The 23,720-nt window shown below is 53.3% G+C and overlaps 1 protein-coding gene across 1 annotated transcript; it reads left to right on the top strand.

Moving 5' to 3' along the window:
• Window positions 1-2,672: 2,672 nt before the first annotated feature.
• On the top strand, window positions 2,673-23,328 carry LOC119108209 (uncharacterized; the record flags this gene model as incomplete). The annotated part of the gene is given in 6 exon segments (XM_037231792.1): window positions 2,673-2,697; window positions 6,158-6,280; window positions 9,600-9,770; window positions 11,580-11,724; window positions 19,994-20,118; window positions 23,161-23,328. Coding segments are annotated over 6 exon segments (757 nt in total), but the record flags the coding sequence as incomplete, so codon positions are not given.
• Between the last annotated feature and the right edge of the window lie 392 nt (window positions 23,329-23,720).

Below are 23,720 nucleotides of genomic sequence, written 5' to 3'. Positions count from 1 at the left end.
ACGTCACGATGTCGGGCGTTGCTGACGACGCTGCAGGAGAGAGCCTCATTAGGGGAGAGCCTGCGGTGATGAACGAAGACAACCTCACGTCAATAGTTCTGGGTGGCCACGACAACTTTGCGTCCCTCGTTTACTGGGGCATCTTTCCGGGCGTAGCCCAGCCTCACTTTATCCGTACCTGCACGAGCGGCATTGCTAGGCAAGTGCCGTGAGGACTGGCCGCAAGCGTAGCTGATAGAAACCCGAACAATGGCGCCTCACGAGGACTTAAACGGTCGCAGAATCGGCCGCCAGCAGTCTGGCGGCGTGTCCAGCTCACCGTTGTGGGCTGAGCGGCGCCGGCCGATCAGACATCGGAGCTGCGACGGCCGATCAGACACCGGAGCGGTGCCGGCCGATCAGACACAGGAGCGGCGACGACCGATCAGACACCGGAGCGGTGCCGTCCGATCAGACACCGGAGCGGCGACGGCCGATCAGACATCGGAGCGGCGACGGCCGATCAGACATCGGAGCGGCGACGGCCGATCAGACACAGGAGCGGCGACGGCCGATCAGACACAGGAGCGACGCTGTCGTCAGTCGTCACCCGATCCCGGCGCTGATCGACGCTGATGACGCCGAGCCGCGCCGCGGCCGTCTGACGGCGATGAAGTGTCACCGGGCCGGCCGACGGGACCGGTGGGCCCCACCGGGACCGCAGACGCCGATCTGACCACTTAGCGCGCGGCGACCGCTGCGGCCCGGACACGCGCCGCAAATGGCCGGCACGCGCGCCAGACACGACCCCGCGTAATGACACTGAAAACGGGCCGCAGTCACGGACGGCGCGCGCTGGCGAACGGGTCGTCGGCCTCCCCTGGGCGGAAAAGGGGTGGCTTAGACTAGGGGCCTTCACGTGCTGGGTCAGCCAATGTGTCCCTTTACGGCCTGGGTGACGAGCTGGGTCGGGCACAAAGCTCAGAGCGTTTCCGGTGTGGGCGCTCGTATGAACAGGGTTTTATGACATATCTGATCGATATCTCACGAAAAAACTGAAGATCATTGTTATTCAAAGTTCTTTTAGTAACAATTCGACAAAACTGCGCTATTTTGCGTGGTATTAGGCCATGTTAAGTACCTTGGTTATTTGCGAGTCACACTGCTTTCGCGACGATAAACGCATACAGATAAGTCCGCGTGTTAGCTTTCATAAAACTCTTATCGTTTATACCTTAATCTTCAAACAAATGCGGTCTGCCGGGCGAGGGTTGGTACAACTTGTTAGGAACGGATAGTGGGTGGATATCGACTTCGGCTTACGAATAGCTGATGGATTGAGTAAAGGAACTAGTTTTCCGTGAAAGCACCTTTGTCGACGCCCCCCCCCCCCCCTCTCCCCCTTCACGCGCTGTCGGGCTGCACGCAAAAACGTGGCGCAGTTGAAGCGAAAGCGACGAGGAAGTGGGCTCTGCAAACCCAAGTTTTTAAATGTGTGACATGTGTACGGCAGAGATATGCTTGAAAGTTGTCGTCGTCACTGGGGCTCTACGATGCATTCAGCTGCTGAGGCTATATGGCGCCACCTGCCTCTCACTCAGGCAGGACTTGAAAGTTGTCTCCATTGACAGATGTTATTAAAACTTTCGCAGATTTATGACTGCGATGCTAGTGGATTGCACGAACCGGCATATCATTAATTACGTATTATGGCAAAAAGTAGCCTTTAAAAAGATAAGACAGTATATCGGCTCTTACATTACCTGCATCCATATACCTATATTTATATTATATATATATATATATATATATATATATATATATATATATATACATATATATATATATATATATATATGTACCTGTATATATCTCGATATATACCTTTATGTATATATATATGCCTGTATATAGGTATATAGGCGTGTATATGCACCTATACAAAGGTGTATATGTATATATATATATATATATATATATATATATATATATATATATAAACACATATCTCCCAGCTACGTCCAGACACACGACTCTTTATATCTGCATTGTATGCAACTGCGACCTAAGTTGTACCATGTCAGTCGTTAATGTTTCAATGCGATCATGGATGTTCATTAATGCTCACTGTGCAGGGAAGTTGCGGCCTCTTCCAAACAACGTGAGAGATAAAGAATGTAAGGCAGCTACCCGTTCAGCGATGTGCCGTCCAACCCAAAACAGGTCTTATGAGAAGCCTATAAGTCAGGGATTTGACAAGACCAGACAGGCTTATAGGGCTGCGTCTCTTCTGCGTTTTTGCTTCGCACCGCGACGGTCTACCGAAAGGCAGCCCGCCCTTCCAATCTAGCGCTGCGTTGCCCTTCACCTTTCGGCGGTATCGCAGTCGCGTTGCCTTCAGAGGGCCCCAACGCCCGCTCGTTGCATCGATTACAAATAAACCAACCGCCGGGTCTCGTCGATAGCGACTCCGGAGCCGGCCGCGGGCTGAGCTAATCCCGGCGGCGGCGGCGGCGGCGGTGGGGCGCTCGCGGCGTGCTGCCCTGCGACGCGACGCTGCGCGGAGAGCGGCAGCGCGATCGAGAGCCGCCGCCGCCGGCACAGGGCTCCGCCACGCCGGCGGCTCGACCGGCAGCGGGCGAGTCAGAGTGGCGGGCAACGCGACGGGCGACGAGCGGGCCGTGTGATGGGTAATGGGTGAAGGGGTCACACTTGCGGGTGCGCACGTGTGCACCCCCCTCTCCCGTTCCCGCCGGAGCCGTCGGCATCGTGGCGTCCCCGGGCGCCGGCGGCTCCCGGTTGCCCTGCCGCTATCTAGCGCCGTGCAGCACGGTGGCACGCCGCCAACATCGTCAGTGTATGTGTTTAGGGAGAGTGAGAGGGAAAATACGTGATTTTTTTAAAGAAAAAAATTCGGGGTTGTTGAAAGACCGACCGAATGCGTGCTTTGTCTTTTATCTCCCTCCTTCGACGGAATTGACATAAAGTCTAGCTATACGTGCATACGCACACAAAGGGCATTCACACACATGTCGCACAATCAGCCAAATACGCTGCAGGGCATGATGTTTCAGTGAGTATTCAAAAACAACTAGAGGGACGTCCCTGAAGGCTGACAGAAGACAATCATGACGCAAGGCGCCGTAGCAGTTTAATCTGCGCGTTCCGGTCCCTTTGTGAGCAGGGATCAGCCGCAGGCTGTTGTCTTGTACCGACCTCCTCTCCCACACCGCGTTACGGTGGAACACCTCGGCATTAGCGACGACTAACTTGTTCTGATGGCTTTGTGTAGAACCATCATTGCTTTTAAGGCGAAAGGTCGGGATCCAGAAGCCAGCCTAGTGCATCTCACAAATCCGGTCCTCCGTCATGTTCACGACGGTCTGAAATGGCTTGCAAGGAGGATGAAAGCTGTTCATATGGTGCCGAAGGCGTTTTCTGAGTGGGTCCTGTGTGCGCAGCATGCAGTAACAGGCGTGCGATAGCGCCAAGGGTCAAATTTGGCATGACTGTTACGACGCGTCCATCTAAAAGTGTCTTAGTCGGCACTGTAGTAAGAGAGAGGATAGAGAAAAATGAAATGTTTACTTGGTACAGACTACGGAATGGAAAGGCAAAGAAACCGGGCAGCATCGAGGAAGATCAACAACGGCAAAGACAGAGATAGAATGGGCCAGAGAGAAAGGGAGAGAGAGAGCGAGAAAGAGGGAGAGAGAGAGGGGGGGAGGCGTTACTCTGTGGACACTGTTGTGATGAAGGCTGCATTTGGGCTCGTGCGCGGAGAAGATTAGAACAAATTTGAGTACCTATGAAATTTTGCATTCACTCGGGATCCCTCGCAAGTTTTAGAGCTTTGCTTGCATCGATTATGAAAACCAAGACAGCGGAAGATATTGCATCCCGAGACAGAATGGCGAGCCGTGTTATCAATGGTGCTCCTGACGGGCAAGTGCGAGCCACCGAAGGTTTGCTGGTTTTCATTATTTGTTTTATAATGCACTTGCATTTCGTAAATTTCAAAGAAACAAATTACACGGTCAACTTCATGATTTAATAGCCAGCAAGAGTTGAACATTGTGTTAATTAGATAACTATTCACCTTCAAATACAGCGGACCAGGATGGCAGCCTAAGATGTGGGTTTTCCTAAGGCAAACCATCCGAGCTTTCAGTCTGAAGTTGACTTCCTTTGCGCTTGCTAAACTCTGCCAACATCTTGTATTTTTATGGTGCTGATTTGAGCAAACTCTGTCGACTGAAGTGGGGAAATTAAATAAGGACAGTGTAAAGAGAGGGGAGCTGTCGGCGCTTGGTAAATGTGGCTCGCAGGAACAGTAGGAGATTGTTGAAGTTGACAAACTTTCGAAGGAAACTGAAATGGTGCGCGAGACGTTTCTAAAGAGATGAGATTAAACCCAACCATGGTTGTGACTACGCCGTCGGGGGAATTGATGTTGTCCAGCCTGAAAAGGTTGGGAACGCTTGTAACGATGTTTGTTTAGCTTCAGCGAGCTGGGCATCAGCAACATTTGGTTCTAGGTGCAAAGCGAGTGGTACAAAACGTGAATCAGGGTTAGCACTATTCGCCTAGACGGTCTTTCTTGCTGCCCAAGTAAAAAGAGACCACCAATATGATCTGCAGATCAGAGAAAGTGAAATTCCACTGCATTCTGCTCCCAGTAGGACGCAGTATAGTGATGACTTTTTTTGTCTTTAATCTACTTAATTTAATCTAATAAAGTCTTTTATCTACAATCGAAAAGGTATTTGTTTCAAATAATGCTATCCAGGCAACTCAATGGCTTCTATTCAGCTTAGGCCTTAACTATCATACTTTTTTTGCAAAGACCAGGTGTTACCTTGGCTGGCTTTTAAATTCGACGGAGCTATGACGCTAGTGCTTATCTAATGTAGCTTACACGACGCTTTGGTGAAAGGACAGTGCCTGTGCTGCTGGGGACTATAGTTTGCTGTAGCCTGGCAACCAATCCGTGCTTGTCTTCGTATTGAACTACCACTTGTACTGCTACTTGTCGAATTTACTGAACAAAGGATGTAATGATTTTCTCGTTTTTGCCTTGCGCGCTTGCAATGCTCAATGTATGTTGCGGAGAGCCAGGTGATTTTGCCACCGGAAATGTAATTCGCCGTGACCGACGAGAAGCAGTAGAAACACGATCACACTGGACCGATTGCCACTGCAGCCCACGCCCCACACCAGGACGTTTGCTGCCGCCACAATACGAGCGGGCGGGAGAGCCTCGTCGCCTGGCGCCGCTGGACGCGCCCGGGCTCGAGCCAGCTCGGGCTCGGGCCTCTGCGCGTCCGACCTGGCTCGGGTCAGCGGGGCCACCGGGCGGGCCCGACCTGGTTCCGGTCAGCGGGGCCTCTGGGCGCGCCCGACCTGGCTCGTATCAGCGGGGATGCTGAAAAAGCCCGGCCTGGCTCGGGTCGGCGGGGCCTCCGGCCGCCCCACCTGGCTCGGGTCAGCGGGGCCGCTGGGCGCTCCCGACCTGGCTCGGGTTAGCGGACTGAGTGCGAGGTCAAAATACCAAACGGTCACGCTAGCTCACAAGCTGATGCTACACGGCTAGCCTAATGAGCTGAGAGACCTGTTCGTGTTAAACTGCAACGCACGAGTGCGACCCGTTCGGCAGGATGCTACCCTACACCTTGCTGGGTCGAGAACGGGGGCCGGTAGGGGACGTTTCGGTACCACGCGCCAGTATTGTACGATGTAATGCCAATGGATATTTCACAACTGACACGGCGGTGATATGTACGTGCAGTGAGAGCGCACCTGTTGGGTGCTAGTGCTGTTGATAGCCGGCGAATGGGTGTTTGACTGTATGTTTTATGTTTTGTATCTGCTTGCTTGTATCGTCTGAACTTTGGCAGTATCCTTGTATCTTCTGAACTTGTGAACTAACAGACATGCTCCTTTGTGGAGGACCCTATTGAAGCTATTCATATGTCCATGCATACACAGCTTTCAGCGATACCTGCTGGATTCCTATGAGACGTGTAGCGCAAACGAATGAAAAATCGTCCCTAACACCATCAGACCGTCCTCACCTTGCACTTGAGAAGGCTTTGTCACCTCCCACGGGTCGGTTATGATCAACGGCGTTGTCATCCTTCTCTCTGCCGCCATCCGCCTGACTGTGCCTCCCTTCCAGTGGTCAACCTGGAGACGGCGTCCACCACCATCAACTGCAAGCTGGCGCGACAGCTGTGCGTCAACGATGCCGCCTGCCACTCCATCACCACGCTGATCCCCCGCCTCTGCGGTCAGGAGCTCGGTAAGCGGTCTGGACTTCGCCGATGCCCCCGTAAGGGCGTTGCGGCAGCTCTGACAAAATGCCGCAGCCACCCAGCGGGGATATGGCTTGATCGGTCCAGATATTGTCTGCTGGTCTCGCAGTAACTCAGTGAGCATGCCGCGGTAAGGATGCGGTAGTGCTGTAGTGACTGTTGCAGTGGCGCGGTGTGAATGCTGCATTCTGTCGGCAGGAATGCTGAGATGACTCGGTGGCAATATCGCAAAGACCCTCCGGGACGCTTTTGATGCTTGTTTAAGTGCGCTTGCCAGCAAGAGGCATGACAAGCGCTGTGCAGACAAACTCATTCCTCTAACTTGGACACAAAGGCGTGGAAACCGAACGCCTGGGCGCCTATGGCCGACCCGTTTTATGATAATTTGTTATTATGTATGTAGTCAGGTGTAACATTACACACGTGGTGAAGTTTGATGTCAAGCATGCGGTGACATTTTCTCATTACACATATGGTGGTGTTTAACACCAAACGCGTGGTGAAGTTTAACATTAAACATGTCGTAACGCCTAACTCTTGGCCACATTACACATTGTGACTGGATCAAGAAAGGATCCGCCGTAATGTAATGACCAAGCTCAGGCCTCATGCCCCGCCCGCCGGTCTGTGACACTGCCCGTGTTCGCTTTCCAATCCTGCTGCCCAGTCTTCCTGCCCCGTGCGCTGTTCCATTCCCGACTGCTCCCCGTGCTGGCCCCTGCGAGCGCGACTAGCCCGCAGAGCACGCTGTGGCCGCCAGCCGGTAAGGCGGCGAAGGCCAGTGTCGACTCTGGTTTGATGTCGGCCTTGGCAAGTAGGAAGGGATTTTGGCGTGTAAATTTTCTCTTAACCTTCCCTTGTTTTAGCGGACTTGGCTCTTCGGGTGCGCTCCTAGGCGCGCCGAGTATACCTCAGCCGATGCCCCTTAATCAGAATGCAAAGTCTACTTACAGTACTTGTTGTATTGCAGAAAGCCGCGCGCCTCAATTATTTTTGATATTCCATTATAAGTACTTAAAACCCATAATATCAAGCCATGGGTTGGCTCAGGTGAAATGCTGTGACGCTGAAGCTGACGCGTTCTGTAACAAAGTGAGCAAATGACGCCATAGGGCTACGGTTTAGTCCAGGGCTATGGATGTCGAAAGACGAGTTATTGCACCCATTCGCACGCCGCATTACTGCAGCTGGAAGTGCATCGGAGCGCTCGATCAGAACCGGGCGCTGCATCGGTCCCACCGGCGCCCACTGGCTGCGGACGTGCTCGGCGTTGAAGCACCGCGATTGGATGACATTTGAGCGCCGCCGTGGTCGGCTCCGCTCGGGGAAAATCGGCCGGCCGGTTTTCGTGACCCCAGCCATCCGGCGGCCGGGGACGGCGACCTCCAAGTGGGCGTCCACGAAGTCGTCGACGTCGATGCGTTAAAGAGGACGTCCGTATAGACCGTACGATCGCGCAGAAGCGTAGCCAGGAGGGCAGTGCTTTGCTCCCTTGTTAGGATCTCCCCCCCCCCCTCCCATTTTCCCCATGAATGGCTCCAGACAAAAAGGTAAAATCGGCGTGATGTGCACTCACCGAACTACGCCCCCTTCCCCTCCCCTCCACCCTATAAGAATATCGTGACTGCACGCCTGCGTCCGGGGAATGTATGATCTGAGGGCCAGAGCGCGCCTGGGCTGTGTTGTAGATAGAGAAGTATGCTCATCACATCCGCGCCATCTTCGCCAGCTCGAAAGCCAGCTCATATGCATAACAACGCTTATCTAGTCGTCACGTCCACGGAGAGGTGGCCGGCCATCTCGGCCCTCGCCGCTGCCGGAGAAGGCAGCGGTGATGACGAGGCCATTATACGATACGTACTGCGGCATTGTAGCACTCATATTTTTGATCAGCTTATCGTGCATCAAGTAAGAGCCCGTCTGGACAAACCAATGTGGCGGTCAAACTCACATTTTCAGAGCGCAGCTTGAGTTATTATGTCTCCCCCCCCCCCCCCTCTCCAATGATAGCCTCCCTCAGCGCTAACTGTACTCTATCAGATGGCCCCCCTCACGAAACGCATTCGGCAGTGCTGTGGTCTTTTTCAGAAGTAGCCTGAATGCCGGCGTGGGACGTTTATACGCGGCCCGTTTTTGTGGTACAGCGTAGGCAGTGCCATCGCGCTTAATGGGTTTCGCAACATGGCGGGTGCCGGTTCATCCGGGTGGGGACTGAGGCCATCTCATTTGTTGGCGTCGCCCTAAAAACTTATTATGTGGCCAGATGTGTGACACCCGAGCCAGCTGCTGTGAGTGGTGCGACCCGGCCGGGCAATGGGAGTGTGCAGGGATAGCCACGAGTATCGGAGCACGTTTCGGCGGAAATTGTGCGGTTTGCTTACGGCCCGTGGCGCGTTCCGGATCGACATTGGGCCAGAATTGAAGCTATCCATCTCTTTGAATGCCACCTGGATAATTACGGGCTTCTGGTTCGTTAGCTGAATTGTACGTTTTTGAGCGGCTCGCGATCACTTAGACATGTTTCAGTGTTGTGAAAAGCGTGCGAGCCAACGACGCCGAGCAGCTGCATGCCTAGCCCTAAGGCGTAAGACAGGAAGTCATAGAGACTGATAACGAACATGGCTATGACCGTACCAATGCATGAGTCGATGTAGAAGTGGTGAGCTGTCACAAAGCCATGACCTTTCGAGTCAACAGCTTCCTTACAATTGTGCTGCCACTTTTTAGCATTCCGTAGCCAGGCCACCATAGGTGGAGCTGTGCATCCCCTTGTCTAACCTCCATTGTTTGTGCCGCCCCACTCCTACGGATAAAGCTCAAACTATCGAGATGTTGGATGAGAGTTACTGTGCGCTGCAAAAAGGCCATTAATTTTTCGAACATTTGTCCGTAAATCCTTCAATAGACTTCAAAATCCCGCTTTAGCGAGTGACAGGAACTCTGTTTTCAGGATTCACCCACCCGTTTCAACGTGTTTTTGTACCTGCCTGAATAGTGGCGGTGACCTTTTGTGCCACAGCTCTGACCTCAGACTGGTGGCCTTGTGTGCCACAGCTCTGACCTCAGACTGGTGACCTTGTGTGCCTCAGCTCTTATATCAGATCGGTGACCTTGCGTGCTTCAGCTCTGGCATCAGATTGGTGACCTTATGTGCTTCAGCTCTTACATCATATTGGTGGCCTTGTGTGCCTCAGCTCTGACATTAGATCGGTGACCGGTATGTCCCAGCTCTGACCTCAGATCGATAACCTTGTGAACCTCAGCTCTAACCCCATTTCGCTAACTCATCGCGCCTCTCCGTTCCAGTGGCCTGCTCAACGGTGACAGTGACCAAGTGCCAGGCGGCGCTGCGAACGCTGGTCTCGTTCCAGTTCTTCCAGCCGACTTGCCTGTGCAAGGAGCCGCGCATGGACCCCGAGTGTAACACGTACCGCAACCTCGTCTTCGACCACCCCTGCTTCACGGTGAAGCGCAAGGGTCAGTCGCTGCGGCGGCGATCGCCGCTATTGACGCCCACGTTGGCCATCAATTACCTATCGACAGGGCCACAATGATCCGGCCACGGGTGTCCTGACAGGCAGGTAGTCATTTGTCGCTGCTTAATTGATGGCCCGTCAGAGGCCGGGCCGGCAGTGACGTCCCGTCACTCTTGGCTCCCGCGAGTCAGTGACGACGTACGTCACTCACGGCTCCCGCGAGGCAGTGGCGATGTTCGTCACTCACGGCCCCCGCGAGGCAGTGAAGATGTCGCATCACACTCGGCTGCCCCCGCTAGGCAGTGACGGTGTCCGTCACCCACGACTCCCGCGAGTCAGTGGCGACGTTCCGTCACTCACGCCTCCCGCGAGTCAATGACGACGTTTCGTCATTCACGACTCCCGCGAGTCAGTGATAACGTCGCGCGCCGATGTGGCGGAGGGTCGGCACCGGCGTCGGTTGGCGCCGGGCACCGCAGGGGCCGCGTCCGTGCTGCCTTGCATAGCTCAGCGGTGCCGCCAGTGATGTGGACACTAAATGCTGATGACCCGTAGAAAAAAGTGATGGCGTTGGAGAGTGCGTTTTACCTTGGCAGATGTTTAGACAAGGACAAAGCACGTGTACGAAGCGAACGGCAGTTTTTATGCTGAAAATAGTGCCCCTTTGATACGTAGTGCTGGTGCCAACATGTGGTGGTGCTAATCAAATGACGGTATCATCATTGGTAGGTACTGCTCGCAGACGCAGCGGCTCAAGGTAATGTTCGTGCCCACCGTGCGGGCTGCGAGCACGCCCTTGAAGCGTTCAGCTTTCTCAGAAGGGAGAGAACAAAACAAAAACAAGCAAAGAAAGATGTTGATGAATGATCGCGTCATTTGACTGGTACCCGCTGGCGTGTTGAAAGCCGGTTATATTCGACATAGGAATTATGATGTCCAAAAATCAGAAGCTAAAGGCATTTCTTGCTCATGTTACGTGATTGTCATGGTACTTGTGTTTGTCCTAACATGACAAATAGCACAATTTGGGCGAAGATCTCACCCCATTACGCCAAACGGAACACGAACAGCACATGCAATCATTCATGATATGTTGAGCCCAATGCCTGAAGCTGCAATCGTCGAACAACGTCTCGTCTGTTCAAATATATCCTAATGTCACCGAACACAGTCGCCGATCTTCCATCCGCCAAAAGCCCGGTCCAGCGGCGGGTGACGTCACCGTCCAGTCACGGTCATCAGCATGCTGGGCGAGGCGTGTCTGTGCCAGCGGTCACATGGCGAGGTCACGGCTCGCCGCGCCGGCGCCGGCCCTATTACCGGCTAATGCATCGGCTCACGCTGCCGTCGGCCCGCCGGCCGCGCCGTTGTGTGGAGGCTGCGTGACGTCACCGACACGGCGCTCCGAACAATGGGCCGTGCTGGCGGAGCGAAAGCCGTTCGACGTGCGAAACGGGCCGCGACTGCTCAGTCGGCCGCTGCGATGGGTCGCCTTCCGATGAGCGCGGCGGTTGGCACGCGGCGGGGTGGTCCGGGCGCCGCGCGGATACCGGCACCCTCGTCGTTGAGACTGATGTGGCCTCTGGTACGATGCGGCTGCAGGCGGAAGGCTGAGCTTTCCTCAGCATGCGAGCATTCACGAGAAGTCAGTTTGTGAGCAGTCGCCGTTTGCACACGCGAGGAGTGTCCAGGAATGACCCAGGACCGCCCCCCCCCCCCCCAAACTCAGTGCTGGCCGGCAATATGCTGGCCGGCAATATGCTGGCCGACTAATGACACGTCATCGTGACACGTGTGACGTCGTTTCCAGACAAGGATCCGTACCCCGTGCACGCGCTGCCCACGTGCCGGTACGCGCTCAACGCCTGCCGCCAGCAGCCGAGGTGCTCCCGGCTGTACGACAACTTCATCGGCTCGTGCAGCTTCGACGACAACCAGTGCCACATGACCGACAGGCGAGTGCCCCCGGCTTGGGCTGAGTGGCTTGGGGAAGGGGGGGGGACTGTGGCATGCTATTAGAATGTACTGATGGGGACGTGGATCATGCATACTGACGTTCGAATCTGAGCGGTTCGAGCTTGTCGTGACCTTTCGACACTGGTGTGTCGTCAGAACAAACGCTATCTTTCTCATTGCGTTCTGATCCCACCGATTTAACCCATTTGCGTTACATGATTCTGACATGATGCTGTAGTCTACATAGGCTTCTGTGAATATTTCCCGAGGACTAATCTCACACATTGATGACTATACACAAATTCAGCACGATATATACATTCAGCACATTCATCAATATTTACTGCTGCATATTCATAATGACTCAACTGCCAGGACGAATTCTTACAGGGGGGCGGCTCGTTTTATATTATTTTGCATGCAAAACAGGACAAGTTATAAACGCGAATTTGAACAGCCAGCACGGCAGTCCTAGAAAAAAAAACGTTTGATAATGCATTTTTAAGAGTAAACTCTGCATCAACATGTCGGCTACGCTGTTCGTAATGGCAGTAATGAAACTCATGACGCCGCATTCCAACCCGACAAACGGCCATTGTATTATTTTGCAACACGTGTAGCTCGGCAGCTACTCCGCACAGCTCCGCGTCCGTTCGCGTAGCGTCCTCTTGCGCCGGCCGTGACGTCCCGCAGTGTCGGCGCCACAGCGAGCCCCGCGGTCGGCCGGGGTCGAGCCGGCGCCGCGCGGTCACGAGTCGCGCGTGCTCCTGACATATTCAGTTCGAATCATCGAGCGTGAATCAGCCAACGCGAATCCAGACGTGCGCACTGCAGCCCGTGGGCTGCGGTCGCTTCCCTCGTATTGCGGATCGGGCCAGCGGGGTGGTCGCCCGGCGCAGCTGAAACTTCGACAGGGCGCCTCCCGGATTTTCATCACCGACTCGAAGACGAGCCTGACCTTTCGGCTTTCTTTGATCGTGCGATGTGTCTTCGGCAGACGCGGCACAAAGGACGCCTGGCAGCGGGGCTTTCGCGAGCTCTGACGTGGCGCTATCTCGCTGCCGGCCCCCGATAGCTCCCCGCTCGACCTGTGTCCGTGCGCTAGCTCGTGGGAGGTCCGCCGAGGCCAGAAGGTCAGCGCGGCTCAACAGCAGGGACTGCTTCTCATCGGCAATGAAACCCGTTCTTACGTTGGTCTGGCACCAAACCGGATTTCGTTGGCTTTCATGCAGTATGCACAACAACGTGTGCTTTTTCGTGAGGGGATTGTACCCTCCCCGTCCCGCACACGTCAGCGCGCTGGCCATGCACTGACGTGTTGGTGTGCGCTGTTTGGCACATCGAAATGAGCGGAAACAGGGCCCAAGTGGAGGCAGTGGGAGCGGTGTGCAGGTCTCCCAAAATCCAAGCTTACTGCAGCTATACTTCTTCTTACGACAGTTAGGCTGCAATCAGATTACGACAATTCTGAACATCTTTACAAAAGCGGCTGAAAATAACACATGGTAAGAAGCATGCATAGCAAACGCCCAGTATGCCCATGCGCCAGTTCACGAAAGACATCCAGGTGATTTAATCGAGCAAACCAAAGCACTCACGCCAGAACAGATAACATCCGGCCGCCACAGCATCACATCGACACAACTTAGCCAGGCATAAGAGCCGAGCTCACGAGCAGAACACCGGACGAGCCGAGCCCTCCAGCAGAGCACCGGACGAGCCGGGAGCGCCGCTGCACCGACCTCACAAAGGCCAGTGAGGCGCGGTGCATTATCCGGGGCACGGAGCGCGGCCAAACCACATTAGCTGGACCTGGCCTGCCATTAGCCTCCCCTGGCCGGCTCCGCCTAGCGTCCTCGTCCCCCCGCGGCGGGGGAGGCTTCGTGACCCGGTGTTGGGTCACCGCGGCTGCTCAGCGGCCCTTCGGCGGCGGGGAACATGACCTTCGAGCTCTGGGGCGGGCACCACGCTGCTGGTCGGATAGAATGCCTCAGCAGGTCCCTCAACGCTCAGAGACTTCCCTGGCCCAGACCGTCAGGCGCAGGGTCGAAAGCCCGTTGAAGACCGGTGAGTGCGTCACCCGGCCATGCCGGCTGGTATGCGGGAGGCTTCCCGCAGAGGACGCTGAGTCGCTGAGATGTCGCCACCGACGGGCGATTGGGGAAAAGGGAGCGAGCGGGACGTTCTGGGCCATTACTTTAATTGTGACGACACAGCCACGATGCCAACTCTCAACGCTGCCGGGAACGCATGCTCATATTGGCCAGCGCCGTCGCCATGAGCCGGCCCCCGACTCGACGCCGCCATCCGCTCGCAGCGGCCACCGGCGGTGGGGGGTGGGCGGCCGGGCTACGTGACTTCCGATGGCCGGCTACGGGCGTCCGAGGCCGGCCGCGCCAGGCACCCCGTCACCATTACTAATCCAGCAGCGGCCATTAATACAGACAAGCCGGCGGTCGCCGGCCGCGCTGCCGAGGCGCGCCACCGGGGCAGCATGTATGTTTTTGGGATAGGTGCGGGGGGGGGGGGGTGAAGATCGACGTGCGTTGAAATTAACGGAGTACAGCGAAACGGCCCTGTGACTGACGTCCGAAGTAGGGGACGATATCCAGTGAAACGGTCTAACAAAGGAAAGTCGAATTGACCCCACCCACCAGAGCACGTTGACTAAGGCCCACCTGAACTCCCGCCTCTGTACGTCTACCCTGTACCGATGCCACCCTGTCCCAGTCACCGCTCCAGTTCCATTCTGCCCCGTCCACTGTTCCAGGGGCCCCTGCCCCAGCCACTGTTCCAATTCTACCCTGCCCCAGTCACTGTCCAGGCTCCTCCTGTCCCAGCCACTGTTTCATCTCCACTCTGTCCTAGGCACTGTCCAGCTCCGCTCTGCCCAAGCCACTGTTCCAGCTCTACCCTACCAGAGCCACTGTTCCAGCTCCACCCTGCCCCAGTCACTGTACCAGCTCTATTATGCCCCAGTGACTGATCCAGCCTTTTCCTATCCTAGCCACTGTTCCATCTCCAGTCTGTCCTATCCACTGTTTCAGTCTCCTCCTGTTCCAGTCACTGTTTCATATTCACTCTGTCCTAGCCACTATTTCAGCCCCGCCCTGCCCCAGTCACTGTTTCAGCTCCCTCCTGTCCCAGCCACTGTTCCATCTCCAGTCTGTCCTAGCTACTGTTTCAGCTCCGCCCTGCCCCAGCCACTGCTCCCTTTCGCCTGTGTCCATGCCCGGTCGACATGGCCGGCGACGGCACGCGCGTGCGGGTCTCGCTGGACCTCTGACCCGTTGTCGACGGAGCCAGCACAGGCAGGTCTGATGAATTATCCCGGTGAAGTTGGCTTGATTGGAACATGCAGCGATGCTGGTGGTCGTCTGATGGGACTTACTAACTCCCCGGTGGCCCAGTTGCTGGCTTGTTTTCCTGACGAGCCGGACCCGTGACGCCAGTCAAAATGAAGTCATTATTGAGGAAATTGTATTTGTAGTGTACTAAGTTGGATGGCTGCAAAAAAATAGCGCGGAACTTGCCAGCGCTTGACTACCTGCGACATCTCGCCACGATTCAGTTCTTTATCTCGCAAGCCCACCAGTTGTCCAAATCCGCCCAAACCCCACCGGCTCGCATTTTTTTCTGCCAGCTTCCCATTGCCTAGGACGGCTCCATTGTCCAGCGGGCCGGAACAATTCGCGGCTGACAGTGCCCGTCGACAGCGACGTCGGGTGAGGCCGACGACTGCCGCCTTCGGTGGCCTCCGGCGCTGGGTGTGGCCGAGCGCCCGGACGCCGGGGCGGTGCCACCCGGTCCGGCCGTGTCACCGCTTTATCGGCTCTCCGAGTCTATAAATGCCGACCGTATGTGCGCGGCCTACGCGATAGAGCTATTGATCCGATAATTCGCCAGTCTGAACTATTCACGGGACAGGCGAAACCGGATTAGGCTGTAAAGTTTAATAGCAATAAAGCCTTTGATTGTCTGGGTTATTTTTCCTATTTTTATTAAAAATGTTTTAGAAGAATTTGACTTTCAGATATATTTATATATATAGATATATATATATATATATATATATATTCTACCTGATTTTATACCCGATAATTGTATATATTTCTTGAGCGAAAAATCGTTGCTTGGTTTTCCCTTTCTCTTCTAGCAGTTTCACTGGCAAATCTAGAACAAAAAATGAACACGGACTCTGAGCGTGCTCCACCTGAATGAACTGACCAGGTTGCCATTAGCTATCCTCTCTCCCCAGCCTAAAGTGCATCCGACACAACATGCCACAATTGCACAATGATCCAAGTGTCCATCATTGGCTGCCCTTTCTATTGGCTGCGATGACCTGAGCTGTGGTCAGGGACGCAGCTGGTTAACCGCGGACCCTTCTCGTACCATGACGCAGCCGGTCACGGAAAGAAAGGGGTACCGCGGTTAACACAGGCCCCTTGCTGGTGGAAAGGCAGAAGGGAATCCAATGCCGCCGAAATCATCCAAAATTGAGCCGCCGCGTCAGGCGTTAGCCGAATGTCGTTAGCGGAAAGGTTCGAGCGTTGTAGTGCCCCCTTGGGTTTGTTACCTTGAAAATGCACATTTTGAGTCCCTTTATGGTGCACCCTGGAATTGGATGTCTCAGCGAAATAAAGGTTTGAACTCACTGAAATGCAGCTTTTTGGTGCCACTTCGCCGAATGGCGAAGAGCGAGTCGATCATGAATTTGCTCTCTGTAAAAGGCGCAGAAATTTCCCCTGGAATATAGCATATGGTGCCCTGAGATAAAGGTTTGGTATTCTTTGACCAGGAGATTTTGGTGCCACTTCATGGCAACAAAATCTGGTGAGTGGTCGAAGGAGGTGAGTGGCATGTCCCCCCCCCCCCCCCACCCTCCATGCCCCTCCCCTTCTGGATCCACCCCTGTCTGCATGGCATTGTTCAAAGCAGAAGAACGCGGCAATCAAATTTTGACAATCATGGAGCACTGCCATTGCGCCATCCAATGCGACATTGTCTTCACCTCCAGTGGCTCAAACTGCTGAGAGGAGCCCAGCAGCTACTCAGAATCGTTGCCTTTTACAGCCTACCTGATCGGCCTCGTAGCGGCAGCATTCGTGGGCACGTGCGGTGGTCACTATGACACGGGGGTGCTGCGGCCCCGTAGTGGCTGGTTTTCTCCAGCAAGTTGTGCGTCGTTGAAAGAAAGCAAGATGGAAAATCGTGTTATCACATTTTTGAAAGTTAGGTGTGTGTCTCTAAGAATAAACATTACCATGAACAAACGCTCATCCGCTGTCTTGTGCTCATCTTCAAGAGATAAGCTCTTCAGGATGAGCACAATTCGAAGTATTAAGTACTGTTAATAGCATAGTTGTTCAGCTCTAAAGCACCGTCTAATCAGTACCTCCACGTAAATTGAAGATCGTCAGCTCAAAATGACAACTTTGAACTCATACTGCCAAAAACCATGAACCCTTCTTCCTTATCTCAAATCCACTTTGTGACCACAGACCACGAGAACGATACCCATGAGGAAATGCATGTGAGAAATAAGGCGGGTAAGGCTCATGGGTCCACCTCCACCACATGGGTCCCCTCCCCCCCGCCCCACTCCATTCCCAATAAAAAACGCGAACTCCACCCCTGGTGGACTAGGCTCAGAACCCAATACTTAATTTGTGTTCTCGATTTGCCAGTGAAACTTGTAAGAGTTTCAAGGCTTATTCGAGTCTGTGTCGCTCGGCCGCTGTCTCCTGTTCACCTAGCAGGCCGACGAGTGGAATGACCCGCGACCACGCCAACGGAGCCCTGCGCCAGATTTGGCAGGCGGCCATTCCTTTTTCTGCCGTTTTGTCACGATCTGCCACTCTTTAGTCAGCGTCGCGTGACATTTGTGGCGCGCCGCCACTAGGAAGATGGATGCGCCTGGATTTACCGGGATTTGCTCGGGATTGTCCTCTGAAACCTCGCAAACCTGCTCGTTTGCCGGTTTTAAGGCTCATCTGTCGAGGTGTCAACGGGGGGCCCGAATCAGTGTCCCTACTCGGCGGCGTCATATCTCGTGTATGGGGCGTGCAGCAGAGTGTTAACGCTACCATTCGGGGAAGTATGAATAACTTCGCAGTGGAAGCGACACAACTGAAACCTGCCCACTGAAAAAACATTTTAGCGCGCCGCGGTGGTACAAAATGTATTGTCTACGATCCAAACTATCTCTTTTGAAATTCCTCTTTTTGCATGTCTGCCTCCCTGTTCCGATTAACGAAGTGTATTTACATACAGATAAATGCATGTGTTAAGTTGGTCATGGGGGCAGATTCCGCTGTGCCCCCTCGAACAAAACTCTGGTACCATCGATTTCCTTGAAAGTTAAGGTAATCATATCGGGGTTGGCTGATTCGGATCGCGAATTCACTGTTCCCAGTTTCTTTCTCAAAAGCTCACATTTTCGGTTTGAATGGACTTTTTGAGGAATTTTTTGATCGAACTAATGCTCACCACTACAGAAAGGTATCGAGTTGTCAACACGATCTCATTCGGTATAGCCACCCGCAGCCAAAGCGTTGCAGCAGAGCACCTCAACAAATTGTCTTTGTCATCGATCGTATAAGGTGATTTCCCAACAAAAATACATTATTTTAAGCATTTCACTGCAGCTAAAAGCCTGTGAGTTGTGTCACCTGCTGCGTAATATAAAATTCGTCGACCGTCAATGTTACCAAAGCCTCACCGCCTCGCATGTAGCGGAATGGTTAGCCCGTCCAAACTGACGGCCTAGACTGCTGGTCGCTTCAGGATGAGCTGGTAATGCTTACAACTTTGACGAGCTTTTAATGATAGCTAGAATCAAAACAGCTCGCCAACTGTATGTTTTAAGTAACAACGGTGAGTTTTCGGCCGTCATTTCCCGTGATATGTAGTCCCTAGCATTTGATGCGGAGCATTTTACCATGGACTGAAGTGAGTGCTTCACCTTTGTATGGGGCTTTGAATAGAAATAACCATCTTGAAGATCATTCGGTGCAGTTCACAGCCCAGACCTTTTCAAGACATAAACCCATCTAATTTCTGAGCTACACGCCCGCGAAGGCGTGCAGGCTATTTCACGGCCACCCAGGCATCCATGATGGCATAATAACGCCATTCAAATCCCGTCATTTTATTGGACATGCGACGATCAAGGCCAAGAAAAATGTAGTTGTCGAGTTGTTCATACCTGGCGTTTGTGAGCACAAGTTGCAGATATAACGGCTGTTGGTTGGCTTTCGGCCAAAGCGGTGCAGGTATGATAACGCAATCAAAACAATGCCGTATTGAAGAGTTTATTTACTAAAAGAGAAATTGTGTAATCTGGAGTGGTCTTGTCCACTTAAAAGGGTACTAGTGGTTAAAAGTGAGCTTAGTACATCATATCTTATGCTGTCTTCAATATCTTCAAATATGGACCGTCTCAGAAAATGGAGAGCGAAAGCCAATTTTGAAGTCACCTCTTTCAACTCGCCACCATGTGGTTAATGTCCAGAGTTTTGGTAAGTGTGCTCCATGGTACTCGATGGCCAAACCATCCTTCCTTTCCACTCGTATGGTTTTTGTAATAGCCTCCAACGGTGCCGCATTCCTTTAACACAAAATGTCACGTTAAACACAGCGTTTCAAGATGGCATCTACGCGAAACATCGCGTCCGCCGTTACTTCAAGAATGGAGCAAGAATGACAGGCTAGACACATTATGATCGATGACAGCAAAGTGGCAAAACAAATTTCCCGGAATGGTGGTTGCGATGGCGTGTCAAAAGAAGCTCGTAGATTCTCTATCGAAGACGGCAGGTCACGCTTCGTGACGTTACGGCTCCGCGTTGTTCCATTTCATTGCATTGCAATAGCCCTTCCGCTTGTACGAAAGCATGTTGGTTCGCGAAGTTCTTCCATGTCAAAATGCTGCCAGATCAGTCATATGTATTAGTCATACTAGATTAATCTTCATATCAAGTCTCTTAAAAAGTACTATGTTACGTTACTTCAGCTAACTATGCGCCATAGCATTGCAGAACACCAGATCACTTCCTGCATCCATGCTTGGTGAAAGCCGACCTGGAGAAAATGCGATTACACTGGAAGAGCTTCTTCGCCACGGAGCAAACACCACTTCCCAATATCGAACAGGGCGCCGGCGTCTCTGTTCCGCGCCGCGCGGAGCTGTGTTCGCCCTGCGCCGTCGGCGGCGCCGCGGTGCCGATCCCGGTGCGGCCCGCATTAATGTCCTTTTTGTTTCAGTGACGCCTGTTACGACGCTTGGAATCGACTCCGCCTGAGCCCTGTGTTTGGCTGCATCTGTCCAAACATGCAGGAAAGCGACTGTGGCAGTATATTCAATGTGGTCCACAGAAACCCATGCGTTGGTGAGTACCGCACCTACCGGCATGGGCTCGCTTTCGCTGTATTCCCGTGCCTGGGGGCTTGTGGGCCTCTTCCGATGCCGAGCGTTTCGTACTTTTATGGCGGCGATTTAGCCTGGGGCACCGAATCGCCATAGAGTTGTAAAGGGAAGTGTGAAACGGAGAATTTTGGAAGTACACCTTGTTTTGGAAAGCGAGCAGCTCGTGTATGCTTGTAGCAGAGATCGCCTGTTCAAGCTGAGCAAAGAGCTGGAGCAGCAATCAGTTATATTGAAAAATATAGGCAGTCTTGTCCAAATCAGAACATAGCATGATTCAGAAAGGACTTCACGCAAAAAGCTGGCACACACATACCTGCGAAGGACATTCGTTCTCGTTACAGACTTCTTCCGCGCTGTTAGTGCATGGCTTCCATGGTAGAATCACCAGAGCATGGCCGGTTATATAGTTTACAAGTACGCTACAATCACATTGGTAGATGTGTTAATCGATGTATGTATGAAAAAAATGAACAAATACGTGTTTGCTCAATCATGTTGCGCACAGGCCCAAACGTAGGTTAACTCAAACGTGAATACATTGAACAGCGACGACCAATGGGCACGGAGGAAGACATCCAGGTACATAACGCAGTATCACTTGCACGCATATGGTGCACGATGTATAGACTGCATAAATACTGAAATGTACGTTTGGGTAATGCGCGTACGCGGTATTGCTGCTCATCAAGAGGTGAAATGAATTTAAAGATTTGTGCCTGTACTTTCCAATTCCCTCAGCGAATGCATTTAGAAACCCCGTCCAACATGGGCACACGGCACTGTAATATTCAAGCCAAACGCGCTTTGATGCGACGGTAGGCTGAATGATAAGCAAGTTGTCAGACGTGCGTGTATCATTCGGTCGGGGCATAAATGATAGGCCAACTTGGAGGCTCTCAGCGCCGGCTGCCCGATTACGGATGCCACTTTCCCCAAGTTAGAAATATAAGACGGCTATTATCATACAATGTTGATGGATGCTATGCCGTAATGTGCCTGAGAAAAGGCTCCGTGCTGGCTCTCGCAGCGTGGTTCCATTGGCTTTCGCGTCGGTCCTGATGTAGCAGCGGCGCACTAAAATAGTGGTGTTACAGCGTCGTCTGAGGACCTACCTTCTTGGAGCATATGTCAACGTACCACACGTGCACACACAGTTACAGCTGCCTGGACACGTTTGTGGATTTTAAGGATCATTCCGAAGTTAGCACTGGGCATGTGTGAGCATTGGACACTAATTCTTTTCAACACACGTGCTTGCATTGACTTGCCAAATAACTCCCGAATAATGCATTTCCATCGAAAGTCAATCCATATTCTTGTTAACCGTTACCAGTCTCAAAATGGTCCGCATATTTCTGAACGCGCACGCACGGTTCTTAGCAAAGGCTGTGCCTGGTGATGGCTTTGGCAGCTATACTCCTTTCGCGGCTTTTGAGCTGTGTCAGCTCAATGTGAGCCTCATCTAGTATTATATGGCGTTAACATGAGAGTAATATTACTGTTTCTCCGCTAGGGGACAGTTTCTTGGAAAGATGTCACCACACTTAGAGCGTTCTTCGGGTATGCATTTTGTAGGTCAAATTAACGTTTTACAAGTATAAAACATATATCACTAATGAAGGCTTTGCTTTGAAAAATAACGAACCCCCAGAAACGACAGAAGGGATCTTCTGAATTAATATATGAATCAATGGCGAAAGCACCGACATATTATAACTCCCATCCCGCACTCCGTCGTTCGTCAGCCGATGCATCATCTGCGAACAACGAACATCACTTTGTAGGCCAGATACCACGCCATCTGATTTGCCGCATGTTCGCCGTTCGTTAAATAAAACCGACAGTAACTGGACACATACCTATGCCGCTGCGCAAGGTACCGCGCGGAGCTTGTCGAGCAGTCTGCTTAGAGCTGACGGAGCCAGCGCCGAGCGATGTCAGGCGTCGCTTCCTCAGGGTTCGCAGGTCGATAGAGGTCAATTAAGAGCGGCCACGAGCGGCCTGGGGCTGCACGCAGCGGTGCGTCGTCACGAGCCGCGACCGGCCGTGATAGGCGGAGCTGAACGGCGAATGGGAGCACGGCTGGCGTGCGCGTGGGCCGGTCCGTCGCCTCTGTGCACGGAAGGGATGCGGGTGTACTGTCCAGTGGTCAATATGAACGCAATGAGTTGGTGATTTTTACACCGAGCTAATGCTAGGCTGGATCCGTTTGTAATGACCATTTGGTTGATGAAGCCTCCACGACGACCCAGCATCATCAGATATGTTATTAATTGGAATATCAGAAGTTCAATACTGCGTATCACACTTCCTTGTCTTGGTACTGAGTATTTGCAATATGCAGTTGTGTGTGATGCGTCGATTTAAAATCCCTCAATTAGATGGGTGCTAAACAGTTTGCTGCGGTTACCATGTAAACTATACTATGTATCTTGTGTTAAATCAAAACTCCAAAAGCTATGATGGAGCACCGTAAGTGGACAAGTGGCGATGGCTTTTATGATGGCATTGTTCAAATAATTGGCTTGAAACTGTGATCACCAGATCAAGCATTTCCATACAATTGTGAAGATCACGGAAACTAATGCTAATATCAGCTCACTTAGCTCATTACACTCCGCGTAATCAGCCGCCACTGAATCGCCACTCAAGTACGCTCGTGTTTCTCCCACCCAGCAGCGCTTTATCACGTGCACCTGGCCGGCTGGACTCGCCGTCCGTCACCGCCGGCGGTCACGTGCAGCCGCCCCCGCGGCGCCCTGAGCAGCGCTGTGGTCTGTTCCAGACGATCTGCCCCAGCACCAGCACAACGCGTCCCGGCACAGCACGTCCTACCGTTTGCACCGCCTGCTGCTCCCGCCGCCCAGCCCGCCGCACCCCTGGCGGCGGCCGCCGCGGCCGCCGCCGCCCACGCACCGCACGCGCGCACGCCCCCGCCCCCGCACCGTAGCGCCTAGCTCCCTGTGGCCCGGCCGGCGGCCCGGCTCACCGCGTGGTGTTTCAGTGGACGTGCTGGGCGGCGTGAACGCCAGTCGTCGACCGACCGACCCGCTGCTGGTCACGCCGCTGTTCGACCTGACTTCGGAGCCGACCCACGCCTCGACCCTGCGGCGCACTCTGTACGGGCCGGAGCGCGACCAGGCCACCGACGTCCGCGTGCAGCCACCTCCACGTACGTACGGTGGGGAGCAGGGCTGTGGAGGAGGAGTGGCTGTGGCGGAGGAGGTCAGGAGGTCAGGAGTCCTGACGGAGGTCTGGCGTCCCATGGAGGGTTTCGGAGAGATTGTGGGTCGTGATGGCTGTGGGTGGGGCTTTGCAGGTTCGTAACAGTGGGTGTGCCTTTGAGTGTGTGGTGGTTAGGAGCATAATTCTGTGGAATGTTGTGGGTGGGTACGCAGCTTTTGGATGTTTGTGTGGTTGAACCCTCATGGGTTGTGGCGGATGCGGGTGATTTTTGCAGGTTGTACCGGGTGAGAGTGAAGCGGTAGCACGTTATGGTGGGTGTACGCGTAGCTCCGTATGCTGTTGTGAGCATGGGTGTAGTCTTGTATATTGTGGTGGGTG

The sequence above is a fragment of the Pollicipes pollicipes genome, unplaced genomic scaffold, assembly GCF_011947565.3.
Source record: "Pollicipes pollicipes isolate AB1234 unplaced genomic scaffold, Ppol_2.1 Scaffold_6686;HRSCAF=7923_pilon_pilon_pilon, whole genome shotgun sequence".
In the NCBI taxonomy this organism is placed as follows: Eukaryota; Metazoa; Arthropoda; class Thecostraca; order Pollicipedomorpha; family Pollicipedidae; genus Pollicipes; species Pollicipes pollicipes.
The sequence above is the reverse complement of the archived record's forward strand: the minus strand, read 5'-3'. Positions and strand labels throughout refer to the sequence as shown.